Below are 24,006 nucleotides of genomic sequence, written 5' to 3'. Positions count from 1 at the left end.
GACCCTCCCCACGGCTTCTGCTTCCCTCACCCCACTGGCCTCTGGACGGCTGAGGGACAAAGCCACACGCCTGGCTCATGCTGCCCCTTGCTGGTCAGGTGGGGATTTTTCCAGCCTGGCGAGCCGGAGAAGAGCCCTGGAGGAGCCCAGCCGCTGAGGCCTTGCTCCATAGCCCTGCTCCAGCCGTGCAAAGAGAGTCCCTCCAGGAGTCCGCGTGGGAAGCAGGAACCTGTCTGGGCCCAGGGCGGCGGAGCCCGGAAAATCCAAGCCTTCTGGGCTGGCTCCCGGGCAGGGCTCTGCGCCCAGCAGAGAAAGGAGGGAGAAGCAGCCTTGCAAGGGGGGACGGCTTTGTAGAGTAGTCCCAAGGTGACATCCATTGAGGGCCATTCATTGAGTGCTGACGATATACCAGCACCAAGGGGGCTGGCATGTATATAAGACGTTGCAAAGCGCTTTGTATCCCCCGAGCCTTACAACAACCCTATGGATTAGGAGCCACAGATTGTTAGCATCATGCTTTACCAATGGGGAAACGGAGGCTTAGACTATGACAACGATCCTCAGAGGCAAAACTTAAATGCATTCAAATCTGGCTCAGACACTTCCCAGCTGGGTGACCCTGGGCAAGTCACTTGACCCCCTTGTCTAGCCCTGACCACTCTTCTGCCTTGGAGCCAGTACACAGTATTGACTCCAAGATGGAAGGTAAGGGGTTAAAAAAAACGAGCTGAAAGAGGAAAAGGCGACCCATTCTAGTATCTTTGCCAAGAAAATCCCAAATGGAGTCACACACGGTCGAACATAACCAAGCAGCCTCAGCAGCAAGTGCCAGAGCTGAAATTCAAACTTAGGTCTTGATTCTGAAATCCAGGGGGCTCCTTCAGCTGTCTGCCTCGCACTCCAAACCCCTGCAAGACCCCACAGCAGCCCCTCCTGAGCTCGGCTCTGGGATCCCCCGCTGGAGAACCCCCCCTTCCGCCTTCAGGTGCACACTTACTTATTCTCTCCATTTCTCGTTTCTTTGGCCTTGCTTCCCCCTCCAGCTTCATTCTCCGGTCTTCCTTTCTATTGATGGAGTCTCGCTGAGTGATACAATAATAACAATACATTGAAATGACAGGAAATGCTAAGAGATGTATAAAGATCTCATTTGAGATTCACAACCACTCTGGGAAGTCAATGCTAATATTATTCCCATTTTAACAGATAGGGAAACCGAGGTCAAGGGACTCATCCAAAGTCATACAGCTGGGAAATGTCTGAGTCGGGGCTTGAACTCGGGTCTTCCTGACTCCCAAACCAGCAGTCTATCCACTGTGCCACCTAGCTGTCTGTTGTAAGTTTTACCAATCAGAGGCTACACTGGTACCCAATATGGCCCATGGTCAGAGGGGAGCAGTGTGCTTAGTTCAGGAGAGACATCAGTGGGCTGGTTCAGCAAGGGGCTTGTAGGAGCCATCAGAGCCTACCATTGCCAAGGTATTCCTCTCCTCTACTAAGGTATTCATTCTAGGGGGCAGCTGGGAGGCTCAGTGAATTGAGAGCCAGGCCTGGAGACTGAAGGTCCCGGGTTCAAATGTGGCCTCAGACACTTCCCAGCTGTGTGACCCTGGGCAAGTCACTTGACCCCCATTGCCTAGCCCTTACCACTCTTCTGCCTTGGAGCCAATACACAGTATTGATTCCAAGATGGAAGGTGAGGGGTTAAAAATAAATAAGGTGCTCATTCTCTCCCTTTGGGTGGACCACTTGGCCTCCAGACAACTTTTACCTCTAGACATTTCCCTATCTGTAAAGTGAAGGGTGGTTTGTTTTAGGGTATTGCTAATATTCCTTCCAATTCCACACTCTCTAACACTACTATTCTTACTATTCTTTCTCTGCTTTTAGTCTTTCCCTGAGCCGAGCCTCCTAGGGCCCAGGCTGGAGCCCCAAGAAGGCCATTATGTGCGGTCTGGAATCACTGAGAAGAAAGAATGATGCTTCCAAGGCATTTCTCATGATCCTTCAGCCCCGCAGCTACTAATCTGAGTGGCCCGCATTCCTCCAAGTTCCTGGATTTTCCGGACACCAGAGGGCTCCATTCCTACACACAATACATCCAGAGCACATTTAGCCCCATGTCTAGAAAACAAGGCTTCCCTACCACATCCTTTCCTTCTTCTGGTCTTTCAGTCCGCCTTGAGGCAGCAAAGACCAGCCTCCCGTCCCTAGTCTCTATGGATGAAGGATTTGGAGGCTGCCTTTCTCTTTTCTCCGAACTCTCTGGCTCCCAGGGCAACCTTTGGGCACTTGCATTCTCAATCATAACGGTCCTTCTGGCTGCCAGGACCAAGCTTTGTGAAAATAAAAGGAGGTCGTAAAAGGGAGAACCTGAGCCAAAAAATTGAAGGTGTTTTTAAAAAGTATGAGGGTTCAGATGAGTAGCTCAGTGGATTGAGAGCCAGGTCTAGAGACGGGAGGGGGCCCAGATTCAAATCTGGCCTCAGACACTTCCCAGCTGTGTGACCCTGAGCAAGTCACTGAACCCCCATTGCCTAGCCCTTACCACTCTTCTGCCTTGGAGCCAATACACAGTATTGACTCCAAGATGGAAGGTAAGGGTTAAAAAAAACACACAAAAAAACCTTACTAGTTGTGTGACCCTGGCTAAGTCACTTAATGCCGTTTGCCTCAGTTTCTTCATCTGTAAAATGAGCTGCAGAAGGAAATAACAAATGACTAGTATCTTTGCCAAGAAAACTTCAAATGGAATCACAAGAGGAGTCAGACTGGACTGAACAAAAAGGTATAAATGCTCACAGTGAAAATTTCATATCAGCTCTCCCAAGCCTGCCCCCCCCCCCCCAGTCATAGAAAGAGACCCTAGGACAGGAAGAACCGGTTCCAGCTCAGTTATAAGAGAAATGGCTTCCCCTTCCTCTCCTGCTCAGGTAGAAGGCTGAGGGGCAGGGAATGGGTTACACCTCCCCAGTGCACGCAGATGAATAAATACTAAGCAAGGGGGGTGTGGGTCAGTTCACTAATAACTGGGGCCTCTTGCAGAACAATGAACCTGAAGTTAGCACTGAGGAAAGCTAGGGATTCCCAGAGAGAATTGAAGAAGGAAAACATTCCAGAAAAGCGTGGACAGCCATGACAGAGGCGTGTAAGTGGGAAATGGAATACAACGTCTAGTGAGCAGCAACCTGGCCAGTGTGGCTAAAATATAGAATATGTAAAGATCAGCAGGAACCAGATGATGGTTTTAAATGCCAGGCTGTGGAATTTGTTTTTATGCTAACATAAATGGGGAGCCACTGAAGATCCTTGAGCAGGGGAGTGATAGGGTTAGCCCTGGTTTGTAGAGGTTCTTAATTTGGCAACCATGTGAAGATCAGATTGGAGAATGGGAGAGCAATTGGAAGACTCTTGCAATGGTGCTGGTCAATCATTTTTGTGGTTCGGTCATATCTGACTCTTGACCATAGGTATCCATTGGATTTTCTTGGCAAGGAGTGGTTTGCCATTTCTTTCTCCAGTGGATCTTTTGTGTGTGTGTGTGTGATTGAAAGATTTTACTGTGATCTGTTGTGGTTGGGGATGGGGTGAACCCACACCTTAGAATCAATTTTTAAAATTAGAATTTTAAAATTAGAATCTTTTTAAATGGATCCTTTTGTTAAGCAATCAGAGGTTAAGCGATTTGCCCCAAAGTCACACAGAGAGGAAGTGTCTGAGGCTAGATTTTAACTGTGGTCTTCCTGATTCTAGGCCCTGGGCTCTTAACCACTGAGCCACAATTGCTTCTGGTTGTTAATAATAGCTAACATGTATAGAGCACTTACTATGTGCCAGGCACTGTGCTTATTGATTTACAATGATTTAATCCTCATAACAATCTGGGAGGTAGATGCTATTATTTTCTCCATCTTACAGATGAGGAAACCGAGGTTAAGTGACTTGCCCAGAGGATCACACAGCTAGCAAGTAGCTGAGGCTGGATTTGAACTCGGACTCTCTGGATGCTCCAGATGCCCCTCTAGCTGTCTAGAGGTGACAAAAACCTGAGTTCCAGGTCGGCGGCTTTCTGAGTGGAGAGAGGAGGATTGCTATGAGAGATGGGCATAGAACTGACAAGATTTGACAGCTTGATTAGGCATTAAGGCTGAGGGAGAGTAAAGAATTGAGGATGACCAGGAGACTGAGTAGGGGTGGGTGGCAGAACTGTGGGGTCTCGGAGAGAACATAGAAAGTCAAGAGAGAGGGTAGGCTTTCGGGAAAAGAGCCTGAATTGCTTTCTGGGCGGGTTAATGGCTAGCTAGGGAGGTAGAGCAGTTCAGCGACTGCTGGTGATGAAGTCTGGGAGAGAAATGAGAGGTACGCTGATTGAGGAACATCTCCATCGAGGCCACCACAGAGGTGGCAGGACTGAAAGAGCTCACAGAGACAGAGAAGGGAAAGAGAGAAAATAGGGCCCAGGAGAGCTTTGAGTAGGAGCTTGGAAACAGATGCTGATTGGGCAAAAGAGACTGAGAGAGAGGGGTCAGGGCAGGGCCCAGAATCTAAGGGAGGAGATGCTAGAGAGGAGGAAGGGCCGTGGGAAATGGCCTTGGACTAGATGGATAAAGCCAGACTGGCAGGCCTTACCAGGTTCCAAGGAGGTGCACCTTGATTTGGTAGGCCGTTTTAGGTTCTTCATCAGAAGAGTCAGAGAGGGGGGAAGCTTAGTCCAATTAAATTAAGCTAAACTTGTAATCAGTACTTGAAGTATTGATGAAAGTGTTCGATTTAGTGCCAGATAACCTCATCCCAAGCAAAATCTTTATTTTAAACAGGCTCCACTTCATTCTAAGATGGGGGTTATTTGGGAGACATGAAAACTTCTAATGCCCCCCCAAATCAAATAATTTCAGGGCTGGGCCCTCTGCCTCTGAATAGGATTAATATTGAATTATTAGTTCAATTAATTAATTAAATTATTAAGAAATAAATTAATTCTCTGAATGCACCTGAGAGAGAGGAGGGAGGCAGAGAGGAGGGAGTGAAAGGGAGCAGAAGAAAGAGGAAGAGGAGGAAAGGAAGGAAGGGGGTGAGGGAGAAAGAGAGATAGGGAGGAAGGGAGAGGGAGAGAGACAGAGAGAGAGGAAGAGACAGAGAGAGACAGGAGGAAAGAAAAACAGAGGGGGAGAGAAACGGAGAGAGAGGAAGAAAAAGAGAGGAGGGTTGAAGGGGAGATACAGAGACAGGGAGACAGAAAGAGACAGAGGGAGGGAGAGAAGGAAGGAGGGAGAGGGAGGGAGAGAGTAAAGTGGAAGTTGGGGTATAGCGAGAGAAGTGAGAGAGGGAGAGAATGTGTGCACATCCTTTTGCTAGCAGGACTATCTGAAAGGAGCACAGGGACGGGAAGGGACGGCACAACACATTTAAGGGAAGCTAGAAAGTAATCTGCTTATAGTGAGCAATCAGGGTAACTTTGAAGCCAGAAAAGCCAACCTCCGAAGGCAAAGTACAGCCAGAGGAACTATGGGACTTAGGAGGAGAAGCAATCTCCCTGCTGAGGGTGAAGGTGTGCTGTGTGCGGGCGAGGTGTTACCGGATTATGGACTGATTATGCATTTCCCGCTAGTCTCCATGATCTTTATTAGCCCTAGCACAGGAAGTTGCCTCCTCCTTGAGTCATTATAAATAGGTGGCTGGGAGGGGCACCAGAACCTTGGTATTAAGATCGCTCCGGGATGGCCCTGAGAGCTGCTGACAATTGTTGTCCTCCTGGACCTGAGAGTGGTGCCAAGGATGGCATGCAAATTCCCCGATTCTTGGAGGTACAGAGTCTGTCCTGTTTGAAGCTCTGCCTTAGCAGCAGCAAGTGTTTGCTCAGCTCTCTTGGTCCGAGCTGCTACATGGAAGAACAGCAGAGGGCCCCGTGCCAACCAAGCCTCGCGTAGACTTGTAGCTGCTTCTTACGGAATTGGCGCTTGGGTCACCGGCTGAAAATGTGTCATTGAGTGTCACAGGGCTCAACCCTGGGAAGTCAGCCTGCAGGAGCTGGAAGGCAGGGAGTGCTGGGGTGAATAGGGGTGAGGCTGGAAGAGGGAATGAGTGTAGTATTCACTGGCAGGCCCCGAGGGCTCTTCATTCTGACTGCTATTCAGAGCAGTCAACTTTCCCCTCATACACAGTTGTAGGGATGTTATTGTTCACTTGTGTCCATTCTTTCGGACCCCATTTGGGGTTTTCTTGGCAAAGGTAGTGGAATGGTTTGCTGTTTCTTTTTCCAGCTCATTTTACAGATGAGGAAACTGAGGCCAACAGGGCTAAGTGATTTGCCCAAGGTCACATTTGATCCCCAGACCTTCTGTCTTTAGACCTGGCTCTTATTCCACTGAGTCACTTCAATGCCCCCTAAGGTTTACTTATGGAAGGCAAAGGCCTCTACCATGAGAGCCAAGAACTGGTTATAGGATGAGGTACTAGTAATGATCTAGTACTACCAATAATGTTCATGTCATGAGAAATCACAAACTTGTTTGTTTATAATATTTGTTGTCATTGTTCAGACAGTTTTCAGGCCTGTCAGACTCTTCCTGATCCCACTTAGTGTTCTAGCTTGGCTTTCCCACAACAGTGATCATTTTAGCCATAAAGATATTCAAAGTTATGGAACTTATCAGGCCCCTTGGAAGAGGGGAAAAGTTCCTGAAATACAAGCTTTACTCTTTTCTATCATGCATGAAATGAACATTCCAGAGAGATATTATAAATTGATGAGCAGAGCTAAATAAATACTTGTAGGAAACATATGCTATTTTAAAGAAAAGATAAATTGAGAAAGAAGAGAAGAATGTGCCAGGAAAGCAAGGAGCCCAAACATCATAGATCATTTACTTTCATAATTGCAAATGAAAGTGTTTTAATTATAATTTTAATTGAGCAAGCTATGATGAGACTTCCATTAATTTAGTAAGAATTCAATACTAATTGGTAACATGCAAAAGTTATGTATTAAACTTATGCTATTTTCATAAAAATATTATTTCTGAGAAACCATATTATACCATATTGGCAAAGGTACTGGAGTGATTTGCTATTTCCTTTTCAAGCTCATTTTACAGATGAAGAAACTGAAGCAAAAGAGGTTAAGTGATTTACCTGGAGTCATATAGGTAGTGTGTATTTGAGGTGACATTTGAACTCAGGATGATGAATCTTCCTGACTCTAAGCCTGGCCAATTGCACCACCTAGCTGCCTCCTTATAAAATTTATGTTCATGAATATTAATAGTTTTATGGGTTACTAGGACCAAAAACAAATCAATGCTTTATAGCCAGAGGTATCAACCACTTTTGATTCCAAGGATAGCTAGAACTAGTTTAAAATGTAATGGGGAAATATTTAACAAAATAAATTAAAAATACAATAGAACATGTTATTACAGTTTTCTAAGTGGATTTGTAGCAGCAGGAATGCTTAGTAGATAGTTTTGTGACTCCTGTTTCTGAGTTTAATAGAATTCCTTTACATTACATTTTTTTCTTTTTCCCAAGCCCTTACCTTCTGTCTTAGCATCAATACTAAGTATTGGTTCCAAGGCAGAAGAGTGGTAAATGTTAGGCAATTGGGGTTGTGTGACTCGCCCTGGGTCACACAGCTAAGAAGTGTCTGGGGTCATATTTGAACCCAGGACCTCCTGTTTTTAGATCTCTCAATCTCACTCACTGAGCCAACTAGTGGCTCCCTGGTGAATACTTTTAAGATGATGAATATTTTATAGTTGGGAGGGAGCTTCTAGTGGAGGCAACATGGCAGAGCAGAAAAATCACTATAGAATCAGAAAATTTGAATTCATATTCCCCCTACACTACATTACATTTTTTAAAAATAAAGTTTTAATGGAAGTCTTTGTTTTTTATATCACAATAATTCCCTCCATTATCCAGCTCCACCCCATTTCCACCTCCAGAAAGCCATATAACAATATTTTTTAAAGTAAAAAAAAAAAGCAGAACTGATCAATATATTTTAAAAAAATTAAAAATCCATTCAGTGGGCAGGGTGGAGAGCCCCAGGTCTCTTTTTTAAAGATTATCCCTGGGAAGAAGAGCCCAGAACTCTGGGGAAATGGAGTCACACTAAGGGAGGGTACTTGATTTGCAGACCTAGGGAGCAGATTTCCAAACAGAATTCTGTTCAATGTATCACTTCCCCCTGACTGCGGGAGGAAAGGAAGCAGAGCTAATGCTCTCACTTAGAGGGTAGGGAGAGAAACAATTGGTGTGAAATTACTGAAGGGTCCCTGGTTCCCCTCTGCCTTCCTGGGAGCTAGGCAAAGCTTTCATCACAGGTTTAGTGGCCAGGTCTTTTAAGGCCAGGTGGTGGCAGGTCCTTGTCAGCCCCTACCCCCCTCCCACCCATCCCTGCAGGGATAAGGAAGGTAATTCACCCTCCCTTGGGGACCTCCTTCCACTTCATAAACAGAGCTTCTGTTGTGGCTTCCATAGCACCAAGTCAACAATTGACTGCTATGGTTACAAGAATGCTGCAGGCCCAGACCCAAAACCCTTGGTGACAGAAGCCTAACACTCGGTTTAATCCTACCGTGCTGAAAGAGCCATTTAAAAGTTCCTTCCTATTGACTCCCCTTATTATAGGGTTGTGAGGCCTGGATTTAAATAAATCCTTGGCATCCAGACCTTTTCGTTTTGGATTTTTATTTTCCAAGTCATTATAGATGATCTGTATCTCCTTAAGCTACATGGTCCCAGCTTCCATGAGGCCTAGCCAAAGGGCCTAACTGGGACAATTGATAAGAAGTTACTGTCCCGCCCTCAACCTAAGATCACCCTGGGTAGGTCTCTCCTCTTAGGAGACAAGCTGAAACCTTTACAAAATAACTATATACAAGTAACTACCTTTAAACTCTTCTAATAGAATTTAGATTCCTCTAGGCAGCATTGCTTAGTGCAAAATGCACTGGATTTTTAAGTCACTTTGGGGCTAGTCGATCTTGGTTTTGATACTTAGTACTTGCAGGAGTAGGGAAGTTATTTCATCTGAGACAGCTTCCTCATCTATAAATACTAAATCTATATAAATACATAAGCTGTATATATACACATCTATATAAAGAGGCAATCATAGAATACAGTAGATAGAACTCTGGAGCTGGAACTGGGAAGATCTAAGTTCAAATCCAGCCTCAGACTCATGGGATCCTGCCTTAATCTTTGTCTTCCTCAGTTTCCTCTAATGGTTATTGAAATAAGATATTTGCAAAGTATTTAGCACAGTGCTTGGCATATAGTTAGCACTTAGTGGTTGGTTGGTTGCTTCCTTCTTTCCTTCCCTCCTTCCTTCTTTCCCTCCTTCATTACTGGCTTCCTTGCCTTCTTTCCTCCTTCTCCTTCCTATAAAATAAACAAATTGAACAAGATGATCCTTAAAATCCCTTCCAGCTCTAAGTTCTTTGATTTGAGGTTAATGGAAGCCAAGCAATTCCCTCAGGAGTCAAATCTCATTTCCTTCATCAGTTCTCAGCATATTATGGTTCTAATGTAGTAAACTAGGCTGCTCATGAATTGTCCCAAGGCTAGAACTATAGAGCAAGGAAGGAGAATCTTTCACTCTAGCCAGCTTATAAGTATTTACTCAGTTTCTGTCGATGTAATTAGGGAAAGGGTACAGTATACTCAGTCCCTACCAGAAGAAATTAGATTTCCAGTCTTGTCTTCACAAGTATGCAAGTCCAAGGGACATTAGTAATAAGTCTTGAGGAAGAATATGAAAAGATAACTGAAGAGCTATCCTGGTCTTCATTCACTATTGCTTCTTCCCAATGGCTTAATAAACTTGCTCTGACCTTTCTTTCACCTGCTGGGCCTTTTCTTTCTTTAACTGTTTACTATTAAATATCTCCTTTCAACCCTCATCACCTCTTGCCTGGACTAGTTTGAGGCAGATCTCTCTGCCTCAAGTCTCTCTTCATACCTGCATTGCCCCCAAAAATGATGTTCCTACAGCACACATCTGATTATACCACTTCACCACAATAAACTCCAATGGCTCCATTACCTCTATGATCAAATATAAATTCCTGTGTGGCATTTCAAGTCCTATACAACCTGTTCCCTTCCTCCCTCTCCAGTCTTGGACATCATCACCCTCCAAGGTCTCAAGGATCCATTTCTATTCTGCATACTCCTACTTCTGGGCATTTGAGCTAACCCTCATGCCTACTTTTCCTCTTGGGCTCTTTTTTTCTCCAGGATTCAGTGCCAAGCTCCTTCTTCTGCAGAAGGCATTTTTCTTGTTCTGTTAATCATCTGAGCTTTTCCATTATCTGCTTCTGTGCATCTTGTATATATTTATATGTGTATATAAGTATAGAATTGTATATAGTTATGTGTATATAAGTATACATACTTATAAATGTGTATATTTGTATATACTTATATCTGTGCATGTCTTCCCCATTAGAATGCTTATAAGGGGATCTGTGTCTTACCACAATGGTTTGACAAATGGCACTTGGTAAAAATTTGTTTGAAAACCTGGTTTACTTTCCTTATTTCAAAATTCATGCATTTTTTTCTCCAGTTTTAAGGCTCTGACTTCCTTTTCTGGGACAAATGCTTGAGGTGATATTTGTGTTTCTTAATTATTGAACAGTTTTGACTATAGGTTACAAAAGGCTAATGGGGCACCTACTTATTCCCAAATACCTTTAAGAATACCCCTGCCCTAATTTGGAACTATGCCCAAAGGGTGACAAAAGAATATCTACCCTTTGACCCAGCCATAGCACGGCTAGGTCTGTACCCCAAAGAGATAATGGACAAAAAGACTTGTACAAAAATATTCATAGCTGAGCTCTTTGTGGTGGCCAAAAACTGGAAAACGAGGGGATGCCCATCAATTGGGGAATGGCTGAACAAACTGTGGTATATGTTGGTGATGGAATACTATTGTGCTAAAAGGAATAATAAAGTGGAGGAGTTCCATGGAGACTGGAACAACCTCCAGGAAGTGATGCAGAGCGAGAGGAGCAGAACCAGGAGAACATTGTACACAGAGACTAATACACTGTGGTATAATTGAACATAATGGACTTCTCCATTAGTGGCGGTGTAATGTCCCTGAACAACTTGCAGGGATCCAGGAGAAAAAAACACCATTCATAAGCAAAGGATAAACTATGGGAGTGGAAACACCTAGGAAAAGCAACTGCCTGAATACAGAGGTTGAGGGGACATGACAGAGGAGAGACTCTAAATGAACACTCTAATGCAAATACTATCAACAAAGCAATGGGTTCAAATCAAGAAAACATCTAATGCCCAGTGGACTTACGCGTCGGCTATGGGGGGTGGGGGGGGGGAGGAAAAGAAAATGATCTATGTCTTTAATGAATAATGCTTGGAAATGATCAAATAAAATATATTAAAAAAAAAAAAAGAATACCCCTGCCCTAGCCCAGTCAGAAAAGAAAATGGACCTTTTTGTCTATGAGAGATTATTGAAAGGAACCTCAGGAGTCAACTAGCCCAACCCATATCCAAAAGGAATTCTTATAACATACTTTAGAGGTTCATCTAACCTCTACTTGAAGTTCTTCAAGAACGCAGAAATCATATCCCTTCCTGAGGCTGCCCATTCCATGAGAGCAGTTAATAGTTATCCAGCTCTAATGGTTAAGAAGTTTTTCTGAAGTCAAACCTAAATTTGCCCATTTTCAACTTCTGTCCACTAGCCATAAACTTTAGAACTAGAAGATAATCAGACCATTTAGTCCAACTGCCCCATCCCTCTTATTTTACAGATGATGAGCTTGAGGCCAATAGAGATTAATGGAATTGCCCCAAGTCACGTGGGCTAGAAATCTCAGAGACATTTGAATGCAAGTCTTCTGATACTCAATCACATCTCCCTTCCAGACCCCTTTAAAAAATGCTTCACAGAACTTTTTTTCCTGAGACTCGGAAGGGGAGGGAGGGAGGGAAAGCCAGGAAGAACAGAGGCCATGAGATAATCATGTAGGAAGAGAGATGGAGGAAGAAGGTCTAGAATCCTCTTGTGGCCTCTTCAGATTTTCCCAATATCTGCATACCATTGCATGGGGAGCATAATCCTGCAGTGATCAGTGATCTTTTCAGGGGCTCAAATCCTTCTCATGGTGCAAGATTTATGAAAGAAATGTCCTGAAGTTTCTGTAAACATGTGTGGATCTGGTTCTGGTTAAGGAAGCACAGGGTCTAAAGGTTCACATTATTTCCTTCCTGAAGCCAGGCCCCTTCAACCTGTCTCACCTTGACCTTCTGACAGCTAGCATGCTGAAGGGCAAAATCTCTTCTGCTTTTTTTTTTTCCAGGCAGCAAGATTGATCTGGCATTAGAATATATTAGAAATGATTTTAGATAGGCTCTGCCTTCACTTCTGACTTTTGCCTATAGCAATGTGTGTGTGTATGACTGAATTCCCATCACCTAAATGTGAATTATTTAGAGTCGATATGCTGAGTCACTCTCCAGAGGACAAATATTGTCCAAATAAATAATTTAGCTAGCTGCAGTCCATTTCCAAGGTTAGTGCTGAATGTGGAATACTAATCATATTTTAGGTCAACTGTTCCAGAAAAATATTCTCCAAAGATATAACAAAGCCCTTTATCCATGGAAGGTTACAAGTTTCATTTGTGTTTCAGGCATCTTAATTCTTTCTAGGCAAAGAGAAACAGAGGAATCATAGATCTGAGCCTCCAGAACCCTGAGAAGGTGAAAAGAAAAATGCAGAGAACAAGCCCATCCACCAAGTGACAACAGGATGATTCTGGAGTTGTCTAATGTACATATATGTGTGTCTGTATATATGTGTGTGTATATATGTAATTTAAAAAAAAAATCTTCTCTCTGCTTCTCCTCTCCACCCACCCAGCTTTGTGTACTCTACAGAAGCCTGAGGGAACCAAGGTAACAGAAACCAGCTGCATAGTATACACAGATATGAGAAAAGAAAGGCTCTCTGACCACTATAAACAGCCGGGTTAGGAATCCTAAAGACTAGCAGTTCCAAGTCTAGACTGGAACTTTGGTGTAATTTACAAACAAGCTAACCAACCAGTTTCTCCATTTCCCTTCCTGCAAAACAGGCAGAATAATCCTCTCAAGCAGCACAGAGTACAAGGTTTTCCTCAGTTGGGGAGCAACAGAAATGATTTGCTTTGATAAAGCAAAGACAAGAGTGATAATCCATCCGTAAAGTAGACTTCATCAATTACAAATCAATTGCTATAAGGAAGAGAGCTTAATTTCTCAGTGCCTATTTTGAACTTTCAGTGTTTAATTCTTCCCTTTTGCATTCATTCTATTTTGTGTGTTTGTTTACACAAACGCTCCTCTCTTATATACATACTCCTTGAGGGCCTAACTTATTTATCTTTGGATTTCCCTTAGCTTCAAGCAGGTCTTGCACAGCGATTGCCCCAGAATTTTAAACTAGCATCACTTTAGCAGCTCAAAAGGTGTTGAGCTCTAAACAAAAAGTTTCTTAAACTCGGTGACATTGGGAGGATAGGTGGGAGTTCCAATTTGTACCTCTTACAGAGAAGTAGTTAAAAATAGCCTTCTGCTGAGGCTTGGGCAACCTTGGCATAGCAGCATTACAGCACATCTTATTCCAAAAACCTGTGTGAGGGTGGGCTGGGGTGGGGGGAAACCATGCTTTCTTTACACTGATATGTAGTAGTGTTAAGACGGCTTCAGTAATTTTCTCCCCTAGTTAACCTTTACCCTTTATAGCCTTAATTCTGCTGCCACCTCTACTTATCCTATACATTAGAGGTACAAGGCGGGGGAGGGGGAGGGGGTAACAGTCTAACTCTGGAACCTCCCCACATCCACTCTTTTTACCTCAGTGCCCGGGTGAAGGGGTATTGGAGGTCTCTTTCCGGGTTTAGGTATCTCTCTATGCTGCTCACTTCTAGTACGTGTGTTTATGATTGGGGAGGGAGGGTGTTGGGTCAATGTGAATAAGTGCAGAAAACCAAAGAACGATAACCTTTGGGAAAACAAGGGTTTTTGTTTTTTAAACAGGGCAGCTAATGAACGCAGTCTCTATGCAGTCTACACCTGCAATCCTATTTTATACCGTCTGCCGGAGTCCCCCAAGAAGGTGGATCAGGGATGCCGGAACTCAAGCTCGAGCTCCGCTGCCACCTGGGTAGTGTCCTTGACGAAAGCTTTAGGCCCTTTTGGGGCGGGGGAGGGGGGAAGCTGAAGGTCCCTTCGGTCCTCGCCAAGCCTTCTCTCCAGCCAGGCCGCTCCACGAACCCCCGGGTATTCCCTAAACATTCAAGTCTAGTCTGGGAAAATACCACGCCGCCCCTCCTGGAACCCGCCAGGCTCCTTTCTCCTTCCCACCAACCTCCCACTCCCCCAATTCCCCAATTCCTCATCCCCACCCCCCACCCCCGCCCACGGTTGCCCAGGGCCACGCGCCTCTACACAAACAGTCTCCAAGAGGGGCGCGGCCTCGGCCTTCTCCCCAGTAGCCTCTGGGACCCAGAAGCAGAGCCTCCGCCCCCACACGAGGCTGTACCCGCCCGCTCCACCCTTCTGCGCGCCTCCCGCTGCAGTGCGGCGGTTACTAAGACGCTAGCCTCTATCAACCAATCGCGTGAGCTTCTCGGAGTCCTCGACTGAGCCGGCCAATGAAAAGACAAATCAATCATTTGAAACAGCCAGTGGAGAATGCACTGCAGCGCGAGCAAAAGCTTTCTGATAGGCAGAAGTGGGGCCATCATCCACCAATAACGAAGGGGAATTGACGGGAAGGCGGGAGTTGGGCCCTTAGATTGACATAGTTAGAGCCAATAGTATGTGAAAATATGTGGCCTCGTTCTCGTTATCCAATAAATGGCGAGGGGAGGCGGGTGCTTGTGGCTATATAAGAGTTCGGCAAACGTCGGTTGCAGCAGTCTGCGCGCCCGATCTTTTTCCGCTTCTCTTTCTGTTTGTCTCCGTCGCCGCAGCCGTTACCATGAGGGAGATCGTGCACCTCCAGGCCGGGCAATGCGGCAACCAGATCGGCGCAAAGGTAAGCGGTCGTGGCCCAAGTGGGAGTGTTCTCGGGAAAACGGAACCGGCCTTGATTGCTGAGGGTGGCGGCAGTGTGGAAAGATGGCGGCTGGAGGGTCTGAGCCGCCTCCGCATTGCGGAGAGAGTGGTTGCAGCGCTTGGGGTCTGCTAGAAGTGAATGCAAAGATGGAAGGGATGGGGGGGAATGGGGGAAGGGCAAGTCACGATTCCTGAGCTGCGCAGGTTCCCGGAGCTTCCGGGCCCGGCCCTGGGTGAGGCCCCTTGGAGAGAGCCGGGCGAGGGCGGGGGCGGTAGAGGGAGAGGGGAAGGAGGGAGGGAATGAGGGAGGGAGGCTTGGGAAGAACAGGACGAGGACTTGGCCTCGGCCGCCCGCCCGGGGCGTGGCCAGCTCCGCCCTGCGCAGCGCCGCACTGCACCGGCTGCACCGCCAAGCCCGCCCTCGGTGACTCAGGTCTATCTCTGCTTGATCGACCCGCCAATGTCTTCCAGTTCTGGGAGGTGATCAGTGACGAACATGGTATCGACCCCACCGGAACCTACCATGGGGACAGCGACCTGCAGCTGGAGAGGATTAATGTCTACTACAATGAAGCAACCGGTACATGGTTTAAACTCTAGTTTCTTCCCCATTATAGTCTTTTTCCTCTCCCTCATGGGCTAAAGACGGGGTCTTTCTCATTTCCTTCCCTTGGCTTGCTCACCAAGCCTCTCTGACTAACATCTTCTCTATTTCCAGGTGGGAAATACGTGCCCCGGGCAGTTCTGGTCGATCTTGAGCCTGGAACAATGGACTCTGTCCGGTCTGGACCTTTCGGACAGATTTTCAGGCCAGACAACTTTGTCTTCGGTAAGGAATTTTGATATTTAGCAGACATCTTTTCTTTTCCCACCTCTCAGTTATTTAATTGACAGTCCTTTTTGGGGAGCAGCAGAATGTAGTATGTCCCCTATCTTTTGGTCCGGAGTTAAGATTATATGGGGTTAAGGGGGGAGAGCATTCCCTTGGTATGTGGAAACCGCATCACTCTAGTTGTTTTCTGTTCCCCACGCTTTATATTTAACGAATTCATGAATAGTAAGACTAGAGAACTTTAAGAGAATGGTTGTATGTATATATACAAGAGGGAAGTATACGAGTCAGTGAAATGACTTTCTCATGCTTATTTAGCTTGACAGCTGTGTTCTTTTACTAATTTCTCCAGCACCTTGACATGTACATTTCTGGTTAAGGAAGCATAGGGTGAAAGGGTTTTTTCTCACTTTGGAAAGTATCTTAGGTTATTGAAATGACTAAGGAAGCTGGTTTCTGTGCTGTAATGCTTAAGGTTTTTTGACATTAGTGCTTGATTTAACATTTGATATCCTATATGTAGACATCAGTGGTTTTTCATCACCAAATTATATGATGTTTTATTTGCTTTTACTATTTAAAGTGAAGTTTAACAGTAACTATAAATTGATGTTTGTTTTGGATTTAATTTTAAGTTTTTAATAATTGAGATTCTGAGATATTTGAGTCTTAATCTAGGATTCTGGAGGGGAGAGAAGGGAGGATTAAGAGTTGTAGATGCTAGGATGTCTTAATAGCTAATGATCACAAAAGAAATGATTACTAATTCTTTCTTTCAGGCCAGAGTGGTGCTGGAAACAACTGGGCAAAAGGCCACTACACAGAAGGTGCGGAACTGGTTGACTCAGTATTAGATGTTGTAAGAAAAGAAGCGGAAAGTTGTGACTGTCTCCAGGGCTTCCAGCTGACGCACTCTCTGGGTGGTGGGACTGGGTCTGGGATGGGTACCCTCTTAATCAGCAAGATCCGGGAAGAGTACCCAGACAGAATCATGAACACTTTCAGCGTTGTACCCTCCCCCAAGGTATCGGACACTGTAGTAGAACCCTACAATGCAACCCTCTCAGTACACCAGCTTGTAGAAAACACAGATGAAACCTATTGTATTGATAATGAAGCCCTCTACGATATCTGTTTTAGAACCCTGAAACTGACCACTCCCACATATGGTGATCTGAACCACCTGGTGTCAGCAACCATGAGTGGTGTCACCACCTGCTTACGTTTCCCAGGGCAGCTTAACGCTGACTTGCGTAAGCTGGCAGTGAACATGGTCCCCTTTCCCCGTCTGCACTTCTTTATGCCTGGCTTTGCTCCACTGACTAGCCGTGGTAGCCAGCAGTACCGTGCTTTAACTGTGCCAGAGCTCACCCAGCAGATGTTTGATGCAAAGAACATGATGGCTGCTTGTGACCCTCGGCATGGGCGCTATCTTACAGTAGCAGCCGTGTTCAGAGGCCGTATGTCCATGAAGGAGGTAGATGAGCAAATGCTCAATGTTCAAAACAAGAACAGCAGTTACTTTGTTGAATGGATCCCCAACAATGTGAAAACAGCCGTTTGTGACATCCCACCCCGGGGCCTGAAAATGTCTGCCACCTTCATTGGTAACAGTACTGCCATCCAAGAGCTCTTTAAGCGCATTTCTGAGCAGTTTACAGCCATGTTTCGCAGAAAGGCTTTCTTACACTGGTATACTGGAGAGGGCATGGATGAAATGGAATTCACTGAAGCAGAAAGCAACATGAATGATTTGGTTTCTGAGTATCAGCAGTATCAGGATGCCACAGCTGAGGAGGAGGGAGAATTTGAGGAGGAGGCTGAAGAGGAGGTGGCATAAAGCTGTGCATCAGTTACTCTGTAAATTATGTTGAAAGCTGTATGAACTCTTTTTATTCACTCACAAACTTGTTTTTCTGATGTTCATGTCTCGCTGCGTTCTGCACTTGCTGTTTTCCTGTTCTTTGACATCAAATGCTGTACAGATAACACCATTAAAGCATTTTTCATAGTGCATTGTTCCGTCTCTTCTGTTCTTTTTGGTAAGCCTTACGAGTACTACTGCCAAATGTTAAACCATAAGTATGTCTTAAAGCTGTAAAAGAGAATTAACAACTGAGGAAACTGATTGGCTAAATGTCAGACTTCCTAGAACAAAATGAGTTTCTGTGGCCCTGTGTTTTAATTGCCTGGGAGTTTCCCTGTTAAAATGGCTGCTTTCCCTTAAGGGAAGATACTGAAATGTTTATTAGTGATGAATAAGCATTTAGCTAATGAACTAAAAAGTTGCCTGATATTTATTAAAAGTCTTGTTTTTAAGTTTATGCCAGCTTTTATGGCTTGAAGGTTGCTGTGAACTTTAACTTGCAGGGTTTTTCCTCTAAGACTTTCCCATACTAACACTGCCATAGTTTACATCAGGGTTATAGTTGAAGTGTGCCCTACATTTGTTAGCCACTGGTAGACTTTTTACCTGAGAGTTGTACCTGTCTCTTAACTCTGTTAACACTGGAAAGAATTTAGTGGTACCCAATCTTGAGTTAAAAGGATTACTTTCTGCTAAGGCTAAATCTGTAATAAATGTTAATAGTGACAAAGCTACTTAAGTAATGCCACATTTTTTATTAGCATTTAGATTTTTTAAATTAGGTAAAAACTTAGCAAGTCAGGTATTTAATGTACGTAAATAAGATTTTTTGTCCTTGTAAAAGGACCTAAGCCATGGTATTTTCTTTTAGGAGGATCAATGCAAATACACAAAAGTTTTGTCTCCTTAGGAGGGCAGAGGAGGCCCTAGGCTGGACTATGATAATGATTTTTAAAAAGAGGGCTGGAAATGTTGCAAATTCCTGTATCATAATATCCCTTTATTCTTTATGGGGCAGTTAGTTGCCTTTGATATTTCAAAACTATTAATAGGTACAAAATCAGTTTCTTATTCCTATTATATGGCATATTTTTCTCAAAATATTTGTCACTTAGGTACGACTTACATACTTGGTATGAATCCTGTGTAGAAAGGTATCAGGCCTTGACTGTGGTAAACTTTGGTGTCTGGCCAGTGTTGTTTTGGTAGTCTCTCTCCCAAAGCGTAAACGGGATTTCTTATTAGAAACTGGGAAAATATTCTTTGTTACTTGCAAATGCAGAGTTTTTTTTGCTCATTAGTAACTATTGAAGAAAGCCAACATATTGAATTAAACTTAACTTTGCCTGCCTTTTGAGAAATTGTATTTCCTGCCTTTGTATAAACGATAACTTGACATTAACATTTCTTTTTACTCCAAGGCCCTGTTGGTGCCAGATTCCTATCACTGAGGAAACTTTACTAAAAGCAGCCTGTGGAATGCTCTTCCCCCATTTTGGCTTCAGTACATTGATGTTTATCAGGTTGGAATAATCTCACTGTCCTGCCAAATGGGAGGATGATCAAGAGTGGTATTTAGGACCTGTTAGTGAGCACCAGGTGCCTGAAGGTATCAGATGCTGCAAGGCCTGTAAGAATTGAATTTCTGTTTGGGTGCCATCGAGGAAGCACAATACTCCCCTAGCATCTAGAAAAGGATGGTGGGAATAGTGCAAAAGAGTATGGGCTTGCAGACCTCCCCATCAGGTGAATGAATTTGGGGGAAGGGCAGTAATATGAAACAAGCAGTCTAATACTTGTGGCCGACCAACCTGACCTTGGCAGGGAAGCTGTAAAGTTGTCAATGTATTTTCCCCAGGGCCTCCCAGGCTTTAATGCTTTTTCTTTCCTTCTCTTCTAGTCCTTAACAGTGTCCTCCCCACAGTGGTTGAAGTGTTGGCTGAGCTGTCACATTGCTGAAGTTTTTCTACTCCCTGCTTTCTATGGGAGCATTGAGAGATCAAGCAATAGGTGTGATTCCTGTACTAGTGCAGCTTTTGCAATCCTAACATTTCAGAAGAGGCTTTAGCTCAACTTAATATTGCTCAAACTCATGGTAGGGAGAGGGAGAAAGGGTCTTTCTGCCTCAAAAGCTAAGAAATTAAGGCTTTTCAAACTTATCCTTTGTTTTTAGGGTCTTAAGGCTTAAACCTGTTACTATAACTTCTGACTTATCCATGAGCTAACTTCACATGAGGAATAGGAAATATGAAGATGAATGGCAGAGTTTTCAGTACCATTTTCCATTAAAAGTAATCCTTTCTCTCAGATTCCATGTGCTTCCTTCATGAAGCCAGTGCTTTAGAAAGTCTCTTAAGGGGCAGGTAGGTGGCTCAGTGGATAGAGAGCCAGCTGGAGATGGGAGGTCCTGGGTTCAAATATGACCTCAGATTCTTCCTAGCTATGTAACCCTGGGCAAGTCACCTGACCCCACTTGCCTAGCTCTTACCTCTTCTGCCTCTGGGCACAATATCAATTCTAAGATAGAAAATAAGGGTTAAAAAAAATATAGTACCTGAGGAGAATGGTAACCCCACAATTGTGGCCCTGGGTAGAACTGAAGCAAGGAGAAGGGGAAAGAAAGATTTTACATGTGTGTGATTATGTTCTTTCTCATGAGGAGGCCTGCAGAGAGTTCAGGGGCTAGAGGGAAATGCACTTGCAGTCCCTTGTCACCCTTCAAGGCTGTTTGCTTTTGGCTTGGGCAATTTTCTCCTTTGTGGTTATCTTCAGTCCTCAGCAGCTAGCAGCCCCAGTAGGGAACAGAGTAGCTCTGCCTGAAGGAGCTCAGTGACTTTAACATGTCTAATTTACCTGGCTTTTATCAAATTCGTCCATCGCCTGCTGGACGCCATCTCGATAATTGACTCCCATCACCCAAGTAAATCGTGGTACGAATCCAGCGTATCCTGAGCAGAGCAGAAGAGACATGTCACTATTCCAGGGAATATCCAGTAGGAAACCCTAACTTCATTTTTGAAACTGCCTGGAACATCTTTTTTTTTAATTTATTTAATTGGTTAATTTAGAATATTTTTGCATGTTTACATGATTTGTGTCTGGAACATCTTTTAACCTGCTTATGGGATTGAAATTCTGTGTGTCATTTGCTTCCTACTAGCTATACTCTACCCTGTGGTTCTTAATCCATTGGTACTCCCCTTCTGTGACCATGAAGTGGAAGGAGCACTGGAATTATTTTTTTCCCCACCATTCTTTGTATCCCTAAGCATTTAGCCCAATGCCTGGCACGTAGAGTGTCTTTAATAATTACTTGTTTACTAAGAGTCAGGAGGCTTGGGTATGGGTCCTGGCTTTGTCATTTGCTTAACTGAATGACCTTGGGCAAGTCATTTAGATTGTCTGAGCCTCAGTTTCCTCAGCTGTAAAATTGGAGTGATCCCACCAGTTCACCTCACAGGCTTGTGAGGAGGAAATGTATGTGAAGATGTGTAAGCTGCAAAGTGCTGTATAGATAGTTTTATTGTCAATATGCCCCAGTGCTATCTGATAGAATGCTATGGACATGTATGGAAGAAACACAAGTGGAAGATTTTGTTCAGGTGTTGGTTTTCCCTGCATCACACCGTTGGCCTCATGGGGCATGAACAGAAAGGTACATTTCGTTAGGGGTCTGAGTGCCAACATAGCTGTCCAAGGCTTGTGAGTAAGCAGGGTGCAATGTTGTGACATCTGGGAGCCAGTCCAGCAAGCAGGCATGAAAGGACGACCACATCACCAGCAGTCAGGGCTTAGCCTCCTTCAGCATCACTTTAATCTTCCTTTTTGAGTCATCTCTCCCCTTCATCCACAGGCATAGTTTTGAACTCTAGATTTCTACGGAGCCAAAGTAATGTGTCATCATCAGTATGACAGACTGGACGTTGTGTCTTGTCTGTCTCTAGTGTGAGAGGGAGGGTAGCTGGGACCTAAACATCTGGCCTGTTCCAAGGCCTTTGGTGTCCCTCTCATATCCACCTCTGATAGCAGAAACTCAGAGGGCACAAGAGCAATGGGCAGTGTGGAGGCAAGGCTGCGTCTGAAGGAATGAAGGCTAAGAGAGAAAAAATTTTAGTTTAAAATCAGTGTATCAGACTCAGAAAGGACTTTAAAGATCAGATAATCTAATGCCTCATTTTACAGGTAAGACTCTTGAGGTCCAGATTGGTGAAGGGATTTGCCCAAAAAGTCTCAGCAAGTTCATGGCAGAACCAGGATTGGAACCCAGGCATGGCTTCGAAGCTCCAGCCACCCACCCGAGATGGCTTTGTGCTGGATCAGGTTGGGCTTGTCTAGCTTGGGAAGCTTCTCAAACCTGCCGATATCTAGTGTGTCTGCCTGGGGTGGTTGAGGAGCATACACATCTCTCCGGAAGTGGTACTGCTAGAAAAAGGAAGGTGAAGCTAGAGTCATCCCCTTAGCCTGGCTGAAGAGCCATGTTCTCCACCTCCTCCCCCATTCTCCTTTCAGAGATCCCTTGGGTACTCCTCCCATTCTCCTTCCCCAAACCTCCTGCATTTTGGATCTCTTTGGAGAGGGGTGGATTCAATTGAATATTGAAGGGAACCCTCTATGTACCTGAGTAAATCCAGGACTTTCAGGTTCCTTTTGAAGAGAGGGTGAGGTTTTCCACCCTTCCTTTCCATACGCCAGCCGCATACCTGGATGTCCAACTTCAGGTTCATTGACTTTCCTGCCTGGCGGGCATGGTGGGTGAGGTGGGTAGGGCATGGTTTCACCACCTGTGTCTGATGGAAGCACGTACTGATTGCTTTCTGGCATGGTTATACCATGTTGATCCGTCTCACAGGGTAGATAGTGCCCTTTGATCTCAAAGTCCTTAAAGGGCTGGAATCCTGGGCAAGCAAGTAGGTAAAAAATGTGAATGGGGAAGAGTCCCTGAGTTGGACATAGAAAAGTGAAGGAGGTACATGCCTTGGCTTCTTACCCGAGTAATGAGGGAAATGGGGCTGGTTCTCATCCATCCATTGTGCATGGGATGTTTTATCATGGCTAAAATCTTCAATAAACTTGGGTTTACTGATAGGTGCCAACACAGAACATGGGCTTTTATTCACTGTTGGATCTGTCAATATCTTTGCAGTGGTTCGGCCATAAGTGTATCCCACCTGGTATCGTAGTTGCGGGTAGAAGCCGGCATAGCTAAAGATAATGAGATGAAGTCGGAGAAAGAAGCAGAAATGCCTGTTGGATTAGGCAATGAGGAATACAGTCACGCTGGCTAGTGGAGACAAGGAGATGATGGCCTTGCTCCAAGGGTAGATGACCAACATTTTGCTGAGTGTACCAAATTCAGATTTGAAAGTCCTTAGACATGCATGATATAGCAGCTAGGTGGTGCAGTGACTTAAAGTGCATGGTCTGGAGTCAGGAAGACTCATCTTCCTGAGTTCAAATCTGGCTTTAGACACTAGCTGTGTGACCCTGGGCAAATCACTTAACCCTGTTTGCTCTTCCATCTGTAAAATGAGCTAGAGAAAGAGAATGGCAAACTAGTATCTTTGTCCAAAGAAAAAAATCCCAAATGGGATTATGAAGAGTCCTACAGGACTGACATGACTGAACAACAAAAAAATACAGGATTCCCATCAATGGGGATAGGGAATGAGTTCCAGATCTGGGAGAACAGAACAGTAGTCAATACAAGAATCTTGTTCATCCTTTTGAAGACACTGGGGTGGGTTATAAATCAGGAGGAAGGAGATGGAGGTGGACTAGAGAAGGCAGAGTGAAGTTACTATGTGTGTTTCCCCAGAACCTTCCCCACAACCTCTCAGCCACATCACTCATCACAGACCTGATATTCTAGTTTCCCTGTCTATTAATTTGCTTATCATCTGGTTCCTGACACCTTCCCTCTAATCTTTTCTTCTTCCTAATCCAAATTTCCTAGACTTCCCCACTTGCTGTTTCCTAGGCCCATGATGCCCAAATCCCCCAAACTAAACTCCTAAACCTCCTGCCACTAACTCCAGTCCCTAAACAGGAGCCTTGATAAGAGTTCTCACCCAGGAATATAGTGTGGCTCCGGTGTGAAGAGGCTGTGACCCTTAGCTGCTATCATTACAAACCCAGTACCTCCTCAACTGGGCTCAGCCTGGCCAGGACATCAGACCCCTTTGCTCAAAGGAGATCGTTACCTGGGCAACCATTGTGA

At 44.7% G+C, this 24,006-nt stretch overlaps 2 protein-coding genes across 9 annotated transcripts; one reads left to right on the top strand and one right to left on the bottom strand.

Moving 5' to 3' along the window:
* The first annotated feature begins 14,725 nt into the window (after nt 1-14,725).
* TUBB4B (tubulin beta 4B class IVb) lies at nt 14,726-17,938 on the top strand. Its single transcript, XM_001367004.5, has 4 exons — nt 14,726-15,070; nt 15,562-15,670; nt 15,809-15,919; nt 16,702-17,938. Exons 1-4 carry the CDS (start codon nt 15,014-15,016, stop codon nt 17,760-17,762), a joined length of 1,338 nt encoding a protein of 445 aa, XP_001367041.1. The 5' UTR covers nt 14,726-15,013; the 3' UTR covers nt 17,763-17,938.
* CIMIP2A (ciliary microtubule inner protein 2A) lies at nt 17,788-24,006 on the bottom strand. 8 transcript variants are annotated; one of them, XR_008915388.1, is made up of 8 exons: nt 23,858-23,974; nt 22,777-23,033; nt 22,407-22,684; nt 22,085-22,211; nt 20,643-20,737; nt 19,606-19,769; nt 18,916-19,093; nt 17,788-18,017 (listed from the first exon to the last, which is right to left on the bottom strand). XR_008915388.1 is itself a non-coding variant. In XM_007475441.3 (7 exons), exons 1-7 carry the CDS (start codon nt 23,911-23,913, stop codon nt 17,929-17,931), a joined length of 978 nt encoding a protein of 325 aa, XP_007475503.2. In that variant the 5' UTR covers nt 23,914-24,006; the 3' UTR covers nt 17,788-17,928. The 8 variants fall into 8 exon arrangements, 5 of the variants coding, with proteins under 5 accessions (XP_007475503.2, XP_056668739.1, XP_056668738.1 ...); XR_008915386.1 differs by lacking the exon at nt 19,606-19,769 and having other exon boundaries at nt 23,858-23,973; XM_007475441.3 differs by lacking the exon at nt 19,606-19,769 and having other exon boundaries at nt 18,920-19,037; nt 22,777-22,991; nt 23,858-24,006.

Source organism: Monodelphis domestica, chromosome 1 (genome assembly GCF_027887165.1).
Source record: "Monodelphis domestica isolate mMonDom1 chromosome 1, mMonDom1.pri, whole genome shotgun sequence".
NCBI lineage: Eukaryota > Metazoa > Chordata > Mammalia > Didelphimorphia > Didelphidae > Monodelphis > Monodelphis domestica.
This window is presented reverse-complemented; position numbering and strand designations above follow the sequence as displayed.